The sequence below is a fragment of the Paroedura picta genome, chromosome 4 (assembly GCF_049243985.1).
Source record: "Paroedura picta isolate Pp20150507F chromosome 4, Ppicta_v3.0, whole genome shotgun sequence".
NCBI classification, from domain to species: domain Eukaryota; kingdom Metazoa; phylum Chordata; class Lepidosauria; order Squamata; family Gekkonidae; genus Paroedura; species Paroedura picta.
Genome location: NC_135372.1, coordinates 32,069,285 through 32,085,565, shown reverse-complemented (window position 1 = coordinate 32,085,565; position 16,281 = coordinate 32,069,285). Strand labels below are relative to the sequence as shown.

General features: G+C 46.8%; 1 protein-coding gene across 6 annotated transcripts in view; it reads right to left on the bottom strand.

Moving 5' to 3' along the window:
• Positions 1–16,281, bottom strand: part of CACNA1E (calcium voltage-gated channel subunit alpha1 E) — a 584,956-nt gene that overhangs the window by 152,376 nt on the left and 416,299 nt on the right. For all 6 annotated transcript variants that reach the window (XM_077332237.1, XM_077332232.1, XM_077332235.1 and 3 more), the window contains exons 13-17: positions 11,936–12,145; positions 9,539–9,651; positions 5,566–5,678; positions 5,135–5,266; positions 4,353–4,425 (exon numbers count right to left, since the gene is read on the bottom strand). In XM_077332237.1, the coding sequence (XP_077188352.1) occupies positions 4,353–4,425; positions 5,135–5,266; positions 5,566–5,678; positions 9,539–9,651; positions 11,936–12,145 (641 nt within the window). The remainder of the gene's footprint in view (positions 1–4,352; positions 4,426–5,134; positions 5,267–5,565; positions 5,679–9,538; positions 9,652–11,935; positions 12,146–16,281) is intronic.

Below are 16,281 nucleotides of genomic sequence, written 5' to 3'. Positions count from 1 at the left end.
TTTGTTGAGCACTGATTTATTTACATACTGTTTTTCCAGGCTCTAAGCCTCTCTGGGTCCCTTTAGGAGAAAAGTGGGATATAAATCCTTAAATACATAAAGAGAAATGAGTTCCTCATAGTAAACATTCTGCCCAAATTCATTACAAGCGCTGTGTTGAGCAGCTTTGTACCTGCGTGGTAGTGCCCTGAGTAACAAAATGCATAACAGCCTAAAGCCCATATCTCCTGGGATCAGCAGTAGGTCTATAAGTGTCCTACTATTGGTCAATCATTGACCCTTTCCACTTTGTGACTGTGCAATTGGATGCCTCCTTCAGATAATCCCTGCAATGGACTTGTCACCTGTTTTCTGTGCCTGGCTCACCCATAGTATCTACCCTGATTTAAAAAAAAACTAGTTACAATGTTAGCTGTGTTCATGGGCAGACACCGAATGTGCACAGAGACATCTAAGTAGTAAATATCAATTCAAAAACCTCAGATGGGGGTCTTCTTTTTTCCTATGTATCTTTTAACCAATGGGGGCAGTAATGGCAACAGACCAGTAGTGGTGGGGAAGTGGGCAGCAGCTGTAAGGAAGCCATCTCCAATCATGCTAATAGACTCAACAGAGCTTAATTGATGCAGCCAAATGGCTCAGTGAATGGTTGGCTCCAAGATTACAACTGGTATCTGAGCACAAGCCAAATTAGCAGGTTATTAAGCATCAACAGTTAACATTCAGGTTTTTCATGCAATCCCAAACACCTCGTTTCTTAGTTCAAAATAAGGGTGTGTAGCAAGACAATTGGGTCACTGCAATGCATGGCATAGCTCTTTCTTGGAAGTCTTAGGTGTAAATGAAGAAGTCCATTCTAAATAATACAGCAGAAGACAAAGGAAGACCTAACAGTGGAACACAAAAAGCCAAGTTTCATGTTCAACTGACTTAGCTCTTGTTGCTTCGCAAGGTACATGGTAGATCTTTTGTTCAAATGCTCTTCCTGATACAACTCCCCCCCCTTTCTTAACCTTAGGAAACTAGAACGTTAGAATCAAGGTTAGGTAGTTGCTCTATTCCACTGTCATGCTAGTTTTCATTTTGCAAAATGTTTGTCTGAACATGGGGAAAGGATCCAAAAACATGATTCCTTGTCTGCAAACTTGTTACAGACACTTGTCATCCTTAGCAGGACCCCTCTGCTACACAGCATTGGCTACTGTGATATCCTCACACCACAGCAACCATGTGCAATTCGATTCTCTTTCCCACACAAACAAAGTGTGGTTATGAATGAGTGGCAGCAATTGTTTACAGGGCAGCCAATGCTTCCTAGATGCACCCTTCTCTGAGGTCAATGGACTTTGAAGGGTGTAATTCTGATAAGGGTTGCACTATTTATTTCTTGTATGGTTTTTGTGTAGTGTAGCCAAGGGATCTGAGGATTGCCTGGCAGCCAGGCAAGGGACATTCAGAGGTGGTTTGCCATTGCCTGCTTCCACGTCATGACCCCTCAGGTTCCTTGGAGGAACTACCACCCAAATCCTTGCAGGTCTCCCATCCAAATACTAGCCAGGTTTGGCCCTGCTTATCTGTTTAGATCTGACAGGATCAGGCTTACCTGGGCTATCCAGTTGAGGGCAAGGTTTGAATGGATAGTCCATTAAAAAGCAGTCTGAGTTCCTGCTTGGCTCTACAGAAGGACGTGGGTGACAGCCAGCAACAGTGAGGCACTTTGAAGAAGTCACATGACAGTGCTCCCAAAACCCTTCTGCTCAAGAAGTGATTTCTCGAAAAAGGATTATTGGGAAGGAAATGAAAGGTGGCATCTTGACAGAGTAAGTAGACTCAGAAGCTATAAGATGAGGAAACAGCTCATAGGCAGATTCAAAACAAGAGTTGGTTTTTACACCCTGCTTTTCACTGCCCAAAGGAGTCTCAAAGCGGCTTACAATTGCCTGCCCTTCCTCTCCCCACAACAGATGCTCTGGGAGGTAGGTGAGTATAGGAGAGGCTCTGACAGGATTGCTCGATGAGAACAGCACTAAAAGAGCTGTGACAAGCCCAAGGTCATCTAACTGGCTGCATGTGGAGGAGCGGGGAATCAAACCCCACTCACCAGATTAGAAGCCACCGTTCTTAACCACAATATGACACTGGAAGGAGAAAAGGCAACATAAGGAGGGTTAAGATGAGATGAACGCCCAGACAACATAGAAGATGAACAGAGAGAGAGAGACAGAGACAGTCAGAGAGAGAGAGAGAGAGAGAGAGAGACAGAGACAGAGAAACAAGCCAGCCAGCCCAGTCAGCAGATGAGGTATGAATGAATAGCATTAAAATAAGACCGCAGGACTTATTTTAGCAGAGTCGATTTGAATTGACTTATGAGGAGAATGACGATGGAAGACGAGGTTAGCAAGGAGGTGGTAGCGTTTAATTATAGCCAGCATTCATTATTAATATGTTTTATAAGCCCGCTGTATATCAAGATTTCAGGACAGGTATCTGTAGTTGCTGCAGACGGGAAAAGCAGACTGAGGTTTTGAAAGAGCTCTGTTAAATACCTCCCTTGAGCTTGGCTGCGCTGGCTCATCCTGTTTCGATCAGGATGCATGAAAATGCCGGCAGTGTTACCCGGCTACAATAGAACTGTGAGATTAGTTAGGCCTTAAGCCTTGAGATCGTTGGTTGAAGGCGCATATCTGAGAGACTGCCTTTCTATCTATACCCCCTGAAGAATGATCCGTTCTCCAATTGCCATCCAGTTGGTTGTCCCTGGTCCCAAGGAGGTAGGTCTGGCCTCAACCAAGGCCAGGACATTTTCTGCCCTGGCCCCTATCCAGTGGAATGAGCACATCTGGGTACTGCCAGAGTTGGCACAATTTCACAGGGCCTGCCAGGCTTTTGGTTGGGGCCAAAGTTAACATTGATCCATCTACCTATTTATGGCCCCACCCGTCCATCCATCCATCTATTTGCTCCAAGACCAGGCTGACTTCTGGGATAATTTTAGCAGATGCTCTGTGGAGAAACCGTTGCTGCTAATTTTAACCAGTTTGTGATCCATTTTAAATTCATTTACCCTTCAAGTTCTATTTGCTTTAGTTATTGTATTTTCTATGCAGCTTTGTAAACCACCCTGTGCTGGCTTGCTAGGAGGATGGTCTAAATATCCAGTAAATAAACAAAATAACATGGGGGTGGCTGGGAGAGGGCAGAATTAAACACTGCAAGGAACAGGGAACAGGAAATGAAAGCAAGGGCCCTGTGTCAAGTTCCCCATGTCCCTCAGCAATGTACATTTCCTTACTCCTGCTGCATGTCACGATTAATTAAGCAGGAGGGCCCATTATGCACGGGCCAGAATGCCTGATGTGGTGGCGACAGGGCTTCGGGGAAAATCCCCGATTATGCCCCCACCAAAGCGTGTGGAGGGGGCCCAGCCCCCCCACTCCCCCTGGCCCCTCCCCACATCCCCTCCGCTGGCTGCTGCTGCTTACCCTGCTGGCCCCGGCACAAAGCATGTGTGCCCGTGCTATGCCGGGGCAGCCCCGCACGCCTCGCCCCCGTGCATTCACAGCATGACGGCAGCATGGAGTAGCTGCAGCCATGCATAGAGTCGAAGTTGGTGGCACCTTACAGAAAAGCTAAACTGAATCCAGCATAAGCTTTCATGACTCAAAGTCTACCTTCTAGGGTTAGCAACTCCATCTCAGGAGTTTCATAGAGATTTTTGCTTGGTGCCTAGGGAGGTTGGGATTTGGGGAGAAGAGGCTGCTCAGCATGGATCTGATGCTACACAGTACGTCCTCCACAGCTGCTATTTTATCCTCGGGAACTAATATCTATAGACCAGAGGTCACCTGTAATTACGGGTAGAATTCTAGACCCCGCCTGGAGGCTGGCGACCTAATCACCATTAGATGCAATTGAGTCTATGAACACCTCTTTCCACCTGGTGACCATGCAGAAGCCTCTAAAACAATTTTCAATCTCTGAGGTGCCCCAGAACCAGGCTGGAAGGGATGTCAGCTGGCCATGCCTCCCTGCCATGCCTGGCGAAGACTGGGGGGAGGGAGGTGGTTTGAGGCAGGAGTAGGTGTCCAGGCTCCAACCCACTTTCCAAGGCAAGGGAACCAAGTGAAAACACCAACAACTCCCTCTTCTCCCGGTAAAACAGGTTGGGCTAAGAGAGCTCTGAGAGAACTGTGCAGTGAGAACAGCCCTAAGAGAATTGTGACCAGCCCACAGTCACACTGCTGGCTGAATGTGGAGGAGAGGGGAATCAAATCCAATACATCGAGCTTGCTCTTGATGCTGATGGGGCTGATGGCTCCAAACCTGGGCATCTAACCACAGTTATATACCTGGAAAACGGTCATGATGGCTGCAGGGAAGGTGTCGAAGTTTGCAGACGGAGTCCCATCCATAAAATTAAACCTGCAATGAGAGTCAAGAACCAGGACCTAAGTTTGTTCTGATGCAACCAGCAGATAATTAATTTCTGTAATTCTCCCTCTCTATATTTCTCGCAACTTGGCCCCACTGTCATGCACTTTGTCCTTCCCTCCATAATTCTGCAATAAGCATAAACTTAGCTAGAGCTACATATATTTAAATTCACATTCAGGGCAGGTTGGATAACACACTTTCAAAGTGATTTTACTGCTGGATTGTCCTGGACCGTTTATGCACTGGGAACTTCAGGGCCCCAGCTCCCATGCAGGAGCACAAATTGGAGGCAGATGAGGTGCCCCAGGCCAAGTGTTCCCCCATGTGGGTGCAAGAAGAGGTGGGGCAACCTGCTATGACTAAAACTCCAGCCTGCAGACTGGCATGAAACCTCCAGTGCATAAACAGTCCTGTGTAAACCAGGAAAAACTACTTTCTGCCGACTTAAAATGTATTGCTGTCTAATAGAAATTATTACTCTAGGTATAATAGGCTGCATGTTTATATATATATCGTTAACCCTTTAGGGTTCTCGCTTCAGTTGGTGGGGGTTAAGTTTCTCCTCCTTTTTTCTTTGGGTCAAACGAACCGGGCAAGGCAAAAACTAGCAAGGGCTCTACTAGCACAGAACCACCCTATAAAACATCCCCTTATGTTAGCAGAAGGTTGAGAAGCACACACCTTGCGGCCGACTTACCTGCCCCCAAACAGCTGCATCCCAAGCAGGGCAAAGACTACAATGAAGAGGAAAAGGAGGAAGAGCAGGCTGATAATAGACTTCATAGAACTCATCAGTGAGACCACCAAATTCCTCAAGGAAGCCCAATACCTGGAAAATCCAGACGTTACTGTAGCATGCTTCCGGGAGCATTGCAAGACAGTTTAAACACGGGCTGGCTTCTGGTAGCCAGAGTTTAGCAGGTGGGACGGGTGTACCATTATGCATTTCATTCTGCTTGATGGTTTAAGTGGCATGTTCAATTAAAGAGCATCTGTAGTTAGGGCTCTAAAGGGGAAGGGGGAAACGCTACCGGCGCAACAGGGGGGGGGGAGCTGTGGCAGAGGCGACAGAGAAGAGAAATGCTCGCTTTGCGGAGGTTTCAGAAAGCACAGCTTTGTTCTACTCACTTGGTGATTTTGAAGATTCGCAGCAGCCGTAAGGCTCGTAAGACACTGATCCCAAAAGAAGTGCCTGGTCTGAATATAGCCCAAACCACTTCAAAGATGCTCCCTACGGTGACCTGAGAGATCAGACGTACAAGGAAACAGCAAATTAGCAATGCCAAAAAAAGGAGAGAAAAATCCCAGAAGACTGGAAGGAAAAAAAAGTCACCAGCTCTCCTTGGCTCTCAAAATGCAACACGCCACACCTCGTGCCGCCTTTCATAGAATCATAGAATCATAGAATCACAGAATCATAGAATCACAGAATCACAGAATCATAGAATCACAGAATCATAGAATCATAGAATCATAGAGTTGGAAGGGACCTCATGGATCATCTAGTCCAACCCCCATGCACTATGCAGGACACTCACAACCCTATTGCTCATCAATCTCTCTTATTCACACTAACATGCATTAATCAGGGTATACTAGAAGTTCAGTGCCAGCGAGAACAAGTGCGGCATTGTAGACTAGGATCTGGGAGACCCAGGCTTGCTTGGTAATCTTGGGCCAGTCACACATTTTCATCCTAACCCGCCTTACAGAGTTGTTGTGTGGATAAAATGGGGGAGAGGAGAGCAATGTTAGCGGCTTCGGGCTCCCAATGTGGAGAAAGGCAGGGTGTGAATGGAACAGATACATGTAGAGATTGAAAGTACAGGAGAGGAAGGTGCTTAATAAGAGAATGCTGCTAGAGCGTCATGGAGCTCCACACTACATGATATGACATTTAGGAAAAGTGAACCAATGGCCAAGGATAGACTCAAGTGGGGTAGCCGTGTTGGTCTGAAGTAGCACAACAAAAATCGAGTCCACAGTGCTGAACCTGGACCCGACTTGCCAAAAGCGTGTCAAGTAGTTTGGCCCAAAAAGTTTGTTGACAAGGGAGGAAAAGGTTATGGAGGGAAAGGACAGGGACGAGACACAGTAGGGAAGAGTGACGTAAGTCAAAACACCCCTGAAGTTCCAACCCAGTTCCTGGAAGATCCAAATCCGTTCACCTCTGCTGATTGCAAATGCTCCTTCCATTTACTGAAATTACATTTCCCCGAAAGTCAAATGAGATGTGAAGGGAGGGCCCGTATCTTTATATATATATATGTTCATATGTTCACTTCTATGAGCCTCTTGTGGCGCAGAGTGGTAAGGCAGCCGTCTGAAAGCTTTGCCCATGAGGTTGGGAGTTCAATCCCAGCAGCCGGCTCAAGGTCGACTCAGCCTTCCATCCTTCTGAGGTCGGTAAAATGAGTACCCAGCTTGCTGGGGGGTAAACGGTAATGACTGGGGAAGGGAATGGCAAACCACCCCGTATTGAGTCTGCCATGAAAACGCTAGAGGGCGTCGCCCCAAGGGTCAGACATGACTTGGTGCTTGCACAGGGGATACCTTTACCTTTACCTTTATGTTCACTTCTAAAGAACAGATTAGGATGGGCGGTTTAAAAACAAACACACACAGGAACAATAAAACCAGAGTCCAGTAGCACCTTTAAGACCAACAAAGATTTATTCAAGGCATGAGTTTTTGAGTGCATGCACTCTTCCTCAGACTAAACAAATAATCATCATAATTGTGCCTTACATCTCCACAGTTCTGATGGTGGTTCACTTAGTATGGGGAAGAATGCATGCTCGAAAGCTCACGCCTTGAATAAATCTTCGTTGATCTTAAAGGTGCCATTGGACTTGATTTTCAATGTCCGAGGAGCCACCAGGCTCTACTCCTGTTTCCCTGTCTCTCTCCCACCTTTCCCCTCCTGGCTCTCAGCACACACACAGTAGTCTGTTCCAATGCAGTAGAAAGCATCCTTCACAATGCAATCTCTTATTTTGCATGTTATGGCTCTTGCAAGTAGTTCTGGCCACCTTTTGGCCACTAGGTGTACAAATATAGATTTTGCTTTGTTCTAGTTGTCCTTTGAAGATAAAAGCCCTTCTGCTGTGGGAACAGCTTACGCCGGGAAGAAAGTGCATTAGTAGGGGAAGGGGGTTGTCTATATGTACCCTAGGGCTGACCAAACCGGTTGTTCTTAGCAATGGAATCTTTCATGACGCTTCCAGATGTACCCTCCTGGACACAATAAACAACTTTGAACTCTTTTCTGCAAAGAATGTCTCAGTCGTCTTGATTCCTGCATGAGAGTAGCCTTAGATCGTGACAGTGGGGATCTTAGCTGACCCAAACTCCTTTTCATGAACAGGGAAAGGACATGTACACTTCAAGGCTCTCATACCAAGACAATTGACAAGAGCACATCTGAAGAAGGACAATGGGGTGCCCATACATCCTTACAGACCACTGCAGGGAAATTTCCCCACAGTCTAACACTTCTGCTGCCCCTCCAGGAGATGACAGCAGGCCATCTTCTATCCCTGCAACTCCTCTCCTGGCTCTCCACATGACTCCCAAGGTGTTCAGTACAAACACTGTATGAACCTGCACCATTCTTCTTCTTCTATCAGTGGAGCTATGCAGCCTGAAAGGGCATTTTTGTCCCCTTCCCCCCCTCCATCCTGCAGTCCATCAACCTTAATGGGTCCCATGACCCCAGAGTAAACCTTAAAAGGATTGGAAGGGACTGCTAGGAAGAGAGGAAAGGAAGACAAATAAGCAAAGGATGGATCTGCTGACAGATCACACTAACTCTCATCCCTGCTCCTTATCTTAACTGTTCACAACAGAGTGTCAGATAACTCTTCCTTGACCTCTCCCTTCGTTTGCCTTTTCCCAGGGGCTCCTCCAGAGCAGTTTCTCCCTTGCCTGCTAATGAGCAACCCCTCTCTTTGCCTTTCCTTACCCAGAAGTATTCCTAGCTGCTTGGGAAAGAGTCAAGGCTTCCCTGGTCCTTTTGCAATGAGGTCATCTTTCCCCACTTGTTGGAATTGCAATCAGCAAGTAATTTAACAAAGTCAGCTCTGAAGGGCTATTGTTGTTTAAGCAGCTGAGCTGTGCCTGTGGGCTCACTAGTGTCATCAAGTGGTCACTGGTCAGGTTGCAATGGAAAATCCCTGAGCATATGTCCTAGGGCAGGGGTAGTCAAACTGCGGCCCTCCAGATGTCCATGGACTACAATTCCCAGGAGCCCCTGCCAGCGAATGCTGGCAGGGGGCTCCTGGGAATTGTAGTCCATGGACATCTGGAGGGCCGCAGTTTGACTACCCCTGTCCTAGGGATTCCTTTGTTTAAGGTGGGCTCTTGCCCACTTCCTCTTTCTCCAGGAAGACGAGACCAGTGTGTGTGTCCTTTGATGAAGCAAGGAGCAGACTCCATTAGGCTCTTCTCTCTGCATCTGCTTCTGTGAGAGATGCAGTCTATCTGCAGCCTAACCCCAAGAGGCCTGCAGTGTGCTTTCTTTGTAATTTTTAAGCTTTTGTACTCTGCTTCAGTGAGATGACTATGACATATTTTCTGTAAATAACTATGCAGTAAAGATTCTCTCTTTTAAACCTCAGTGATGAGAGTCCGGATCTGTGCCTCAGACACAAAGGTAAATAATAACTGCATACTTTCAAAACGCTCTGTTACTCAGCAGCTCTATTTCTCTGGAGGGACTCAGGACCGAGACTAGTCCAAATGTCCCAGTACATCCCCTCCTGTTAACAAATGCCAGGTATGCTGCAGACCTCAGTTCCCCACCAGCCCACTGACTCCCGTCTTCCTCATGTCCAGAGCACACCTGCCTTGGGCTCCTTGGCAGCTGATCAGAAAGTGATCAGAAAGTTTTTGCCTGGCACAACAAGAAGAAAGTACAAGGCTGAACACTTGGCTGCATTCCAAGGACTGTGCCTATTCTTCCCTGCTTAAATTCAGAACCCGGAGATGATGCAATGATGCACTGTTTGCATCCCTGTCACAGCCATCCAGTTCTCTGGAACACCTTTGGGGTCCTTCCTCATATTTGCACGGCTGAGCCATTTCACCAGGTGCCGCTTACCCCACAGTCAAAACAGTTGAACGAAGAATGAAAGTAAAGGCGTGGCCCCATCCCGTACATCTTCAAGGACATCTCCAGGAGGAAGAGACCCAGAAATATAAACTCTGCATAGTCTGAAACAAAGCAAGCCAAGGGTGTCAGTTATACCTTTGCCACTCCTCCCCACTCCCCCCCGCCCCACATACATCTCTGGAACCCAGGGAGCTGGTGGGTACCATCCATTTCTTCATGCACTTATGTATTCAAACACACAATGTTTTGGAGAAAGGCTAGCACACACTAGGATGGAAGGGGAGTGTGTTGTTGTGTTTGTCACGTCAGCTTTAGGGGGATGGGAAGAGGAGGGGGGGGAACCCACTAATAATCCAAAAGATGGCTTCCCCAGGCAGCTTCATTGCACTCTGACCCTGGAGTTTGCAGAAGGTAGACGGCAATCTGCTAGCAGAACTCTGGCCTAATGTCTGGTGGGCCCCCTTATGCTTGATGGCGTTCTAGCAAAGAGTGGACCGGGTCTTTATTTGTCCAACCCAACGGAGAATGGTGGTGGTGAGTTTTCCAGGCTGTGTCTGCTGTGGTCTGGTAGTTTTGGTCCTTGACATTTCGCCAGTAACGGGCACTGGCTGTCGAGTCATGTCTGACTTAGCGTGGCCCTGGAGTTTTTTCAAGGCAAGAGACATCCAGAGGTGGATTGCTATTGCCTGCCTCTGTCTCACAACCCTGGTACCAGCGGTCTCCCATCCAAATGCTAGCCAGGGTTTGTTTGTTTATTTATTTATTTATTGACTTATATACCGCTGCTCTCATAGACTTGTGGCGGTTTACAATAAAAACCAGGCAATGTTAGGGAACTCACCGGCAGGGGCAGCTCTCACGCAGCAGCGATCTGCAGCCTCTGAGCCTCGGAGGGATTGGAAGGAGGAGGGGGAGGTCAGGGGAGGAGGATGGAAGGAGATTGGCTGGCTGCTGGACAGACAGGCAATCCAGTTGGAGGAAGAGGCACTCAGGGGAGGGACAACCACCCGGAGTGGGCGTTATGCACTGAGTGACACTTAAGGCCTGAGACCAGCTCCTCCTCCAAGGCCTTACCAGAAATATATTATGTGGAACAGATTATGTACCTCTATTGTATTTTGCACAGGAGCTCTTGACACTTAGCCCCAATGTGACTTTTTCTTTTAATTACAGCTAAAACAAAAACTCATAAAAAGGTTTTCATTGGGTGACATCATGCTCTGCAAACAGACCCTGTAATGCTGCTGGGCCATCAAGGAGGACAGCAGAACCAGGAAGGAAAGCATAACTGAGGGAAACTTGGGTTCAAATCCCCTTTCTGATATGATGCTCAATGGGTGACTCACTCTCCAAGTTCACAGGATGGTGGTTGGGGCAAAATGGAGGATGAGAAAGCCACGTACCCCAACCTAGCTTCTTGGAGAAAAGGTGGGACAAATGCATGATAGAGACCGTATGAGAATCTCACAGGACTGTATGTGAGCCTGTGCTGAACAGGCTCTTTTTTGCTATTTGCTTTGAAATTGACCCATTCGAGTCTTCTTTGCTAATACTGCAAAATATATCCATCTCACCCAACATCCATCACATCCCCGCGCTATTCTGCCCACTCCTGTTCCCCTGGCTGCTGCTTCCCTTGGCCGCCACTTTGGCCCCTGTCATTCCATTCAGAGGCATCCATGACATTATTGTACCAGAGGAAGCACTGCTGACATCTTCTGCAAAGTCATGCACAAAGCAACGGCCAGAAGGATAGCGCTGCAGTGAGAGCAAACGGGGCCCAGGGCAGTGAAGGCAAGGGGAAACAAACAGGGCCCAGGGCAGTAAATGCAAGGGAAAACAACACAGAGAAAAAGCACCAATTTAAGGAAAGGTGCCTAAGTGCACGGCAACTGGAAACAAGTGAGGCCTTTGGATACTAATCAAAGCAGCCTGTAGCTAGGGGTCATTATGCATGCAGGATCTTCCATCTTTCCGCAGGGCCTGAAAAACGGACCTCTTCCGCCGGGTCATTGGTTGAGGCCGGGCGACACGGAAAATCAGGGCCCCCCATAGGATTGGAGCAGCAGTAGTGAATGTCAAGAGCACCCTCTTTCTCCCTCCCCTCCAGTATGTGAGGGTTGGGATAGTTATTTATTGTTTTTCTGCCACATCTTTGTTTCTGTGTTGTATTATGTATGAGGTTTTTATAGGGGGTTTTATTGGGGTTATATTGTAACTCGCCTTGAGCCTATGGGGAGAGGCGTGTGATAAATACAACAACAACAACAACAATAATACACTGGAGGTTGTTTCTGGTTTCAACTTGCACCTAGTAGGGTCAAGGCACCACAGTCAGAGTAGTACCACAAGGGACAGAATAATATGCAACTCCCCACCACTTACAGAGAAGGTGAGTGAGCCACGCAGGTTGGTTGTGATGGACAATGGCCACGCAAGCGGTGTTGAGGGCCACGATGCTCAGGACGAGCCAATAGAACACCTGGGACTTCACCATGTGGCGAACGGAAATGCGCAGGAGCCGCTCCTTGTGCCGGAAGTAAGAGGCGCCGTCCAATTTAGCGCTCTTGATGCTGGCCCGAGCGAGTGGGGTACCTGCAACAGAACAAGGGGTGGGGGGTGGGGAGCAGGAGATGCTGGAAGAGACTGATGCACAATGAATGCCGGAAGCTGCCTTATCCTGAATCAGACCGCTGGTTAGAATTGTCTGCTTGGACTGTCAGGGGCTCTCCCAGAATCTCTTTGAGATCACTACTTGATCTGTTGTTTTTCTAAAGTGGAGATGTTATGGACTGAACCTGGAAGGACCTTCTACATGCTGAGCAGACTCTCGACCATTTAGCCACAGTCCCTCCATTCTGTGAAAGCCAAAGTGGAGAATGATTGAGCCAAGGTCTTTCTTAGCCAGCTGTTTGTGCATCCTGCAGAAAACAGGAATGCCAAATAAGAGGCAGAGCTCCCCTGATTCTGCATTATACTACATATACATATTATATATACATGTATATACATGTGTGTATGTGTGTGTCTGTACATACACACATACATATACATATACACATATCTATAGATACATATATATTTATACACATATATATCTATACACACACACATCTACAGATTTGCACACAAACATAATCTGTCCAAACACACATTCACATATACATCTATATATACACACATGCACACAAACATATCTATAGATACACACACATCTATATACATACACATAAATGATATTATACATATGTATATACATACATATGTATAATACACACACAAGCATGCTCTATATACATATACATGTATGTACACACACACAAACATATATATACATACATATCTATTGATACATATATACACATAAACACACATATCTTTACACACACAATGTATAGAAACACACATACACATAAATATCTATAAATACATATACACATCTCTCTATATACACACAAATATACACACACAAACATACACACATCTAGAGATACACATATCTAGAGATACAAACACATTATATACACACACACATAAATATCTATATACATATACATATCTCTCTATATACACACAAATGTACACACACAAATATACACACATATCTAGATATACATATCTAGATATACAAACACATTATACACACACGCATAAATATCTATATACATATACACAGACATATATCTACAGATACACACAGAAACATATACACACGCATACACATACATACACAAACATATACCCATGCACACACACATATATAAGCTTTTCAACAAACCAGGACACAACTAGGATTTTCAGAGCCCAGCTCCCTCTTAGCCCTTTCTGCTTAACACTATTTAAAACTGGCTGGCGTGGGTTTTCCAGGTTGTGTGGCTGTGGTCTGGTTGTTTTAATCCCTGATGTTTTACCAGTAATGGTTGACATCTTCAGTGGTAGGATGTAGAAAAATGGGAATCTCTCTGTGCCAAAGCGTGGAATGTGTGAATAGTTGCTGGGCATTTTATTTACTTCATGGTGTGTGTGTTGTGTTATCACATTCCTGTTTTATCCCAGTGGATTCATGGAAAACAAGCAGTGCTTCTCCTGTGCCTGGGTTCCAGCCCATCTCCTGGGGTGTAGCATAAATAAAACTCCCAGGAACTGTTCACAAACTCCACTCTTCGGCACGGAGGGATCCCCATTTGGCCACGCCCTTCCTCTGAAGACGCCAGCCACGGTTACCGGTGAAGCTTCAGGGACCAAAACTGCCAGACCACGGCTACACAGCCCGGATTACCCACAACACCCAGTGAACTCCAGCTGTGAAAGCCTTCCAGAATTCATTATTTAAAATATTTACAAGCACACCTTTGTCCCCCCAGGACAGGCAGCAGATTAAAACCCACACAAGTCACAGGAAGTTTAACACGGCAGAACTAGTAAAATCGCCTGCAGGAACCTTATAAATAACATCTGTAAGAGACTCGCAACCCTGTATGAGCCAGTAAAGGCCAGAAGCCATGGAGAAGCTGCAGAGGCTCTCTTTAAAACTTACAGCCCTTATGAGCTTGCAAAAATGATGGGACTTCTCTAACTTTTCGTGGAAGTGCTTAACCCCCCTGGAGCGTTCTGTGATCTCCTTCCTTCTCTTCCAAACTTCCCCTGCATCGCCTATGATTTTATTTGATTAACACTACTCCTCTTACAAAGAGCCTCTTGTGGCACAGAGTGTAAGGCAGCAGACATGTAGTCTGAAAGCTCTGCCCATGAGGCTGGGAGTTCGATCCCAGCAGCCGGCTCAAGGTTGACTCAGCCTTCCATCCTTCCGAGGTCGGTAAAATGAGTACCCAGCTTGCTGGGGGGCAAACCGGTAATGACTGGGGAAGGCAGTGGCAAACCACCCTGTATTGAGTCTGCCATGAAAACACTAGAGGGCGTCACCCCAAGGGTCAGACATGACTCTGTGCTTGCACAAGGGATATGTTTATCTTTTACCTTAACTCCTTTTAACCCATCCTGAAGGCTCAGCTCGAAGAACAAGAAGCACTGAGCAGCACAGAACAATTTGTTCCATAAAACCATCACTCAACCATGGAAGCTTGAAAACCCCTTCAAATGTACCACTGCCAAATCAGCTCAGAATCTTTTCCTCCTGGAGTAAACCTCACTAGAGGTATGGGTGCGAATGCACTGCATAGTTTTTTCTCTCTACACACCTATGACTGAGAAGGGCTTGATACAGAAAAGGATATTGAAAACCTCTCCAAGGTGGTGATCTATATTGCCGAATACTTCACCCACCGTGTCTAAGAACGGGAAGAGCAGTTGTTTGTTCTTTGCACTAAATCAGAACACAGCGCCCACTTTCCTTAGTGAGAGGTGGCCGTGCTGTCCTCCCTTGAAGGAAGACACGTCCAGCCTCAAGGTCACAAAACACTAGAGGTGCATTCCACTCTCCACCCAGGGATGCCAGCCTCCAGGTGGGACTTGGGGATTCCCTGGAATTACAACTCACCTCCAGAGACCAGGTTCCTCGGGGAAAATTGTTCCTCGGATGGTGGATTCTATGCCATGGTACCCCCACTGATGTCCCTGTCTTCTGCAGGCTCCATCCCCAAATCTCCAGGCGTTTCCTGCAAGTGGCAACCCTATCTCCACCTGAACGCAGGGTGTTGAGAGACCCACATAGGCCCCCAAGGCACAGAAGTGCTAATGTAGTACCGAAACGGGGAAGTTGCCCTGCATGACATCCTGGGACTGCTGAAAAAGCTTCCTCTGCTGAAATCCGTCATGCCAGTGTGATCTGGTAGTTAAGAGTGGCAGCTTCTAATCTGGCGAGCTGGGTTTGATTCCCCGCTCCTCCGCATGTGGCCAGCTGCGTGACCTCAGGCTAGTCACAGCACTGAGAAAGCTGTTCTGACCAAGCAGTCCTGTCAGAAGCATTCTCAGCCTCACCTACTTCACAGGGGGCCTCACTTGGGGAGGGGAAGGGAAGGTGATTGTCAGCCGCTTTGAGACTTCCTCGGGCAGTGAAAAGCGGGGTATAAAAACCGACCCTTCTTCTTCTATTGGAGTGCCAGGATCCCTGTCTTACTTTGGATCTCATCTCACTCTTTTTCCTTGCTTCCGATCTCTACTATCACCCTCCCATGGTCTTCCCTTTCTCTCTATCTCCTTAGCCAACCCACCCCTGCAAGACCTTTGGCTGCCCTTGCCCACAGTCTGAATGTAAACACTCTTTCTCAGTCAAAACAAAATCAGAGTCCAGTGGCACCTTTAAGACCAACAAAGATTTATGAAGACTGAGGAAGGGTGCTTTCACTCGAAAGCTCACACCTTGAATAAATCTTTGTTGATCTTAAAGGTGCCACTGGAGTCTGATTTTGTTTTGTTAAACATCTGAAGGACAGCCATAAAGAGAACAGCATGGCAAAGGCCCCTGCCATCCGAATGCATGGCGCCCTCCACAATACTAGACAGCTGCCCCTTGTGCCCACTGGAAAGCCCAGATCTGCTAGCCCTGATTCCATTTGGACAATGCTGTTCTCATGCTTTCTCTTTGGTTTTTTTTTTTGGGTGGGTGTGGGATTGGTAATGCAAAAAGCCTTCTAGAATTCATTATTTAAAATATTTACAAGCCTACCTTTGTCCCCCCAGGACAGGCAGCAGATTAAAACCCACACAAATCACAGGAAGTTTAACACGGCAGAAGGCTTTTTGCATTACCAATCAGGAGACAAGACAGGCCT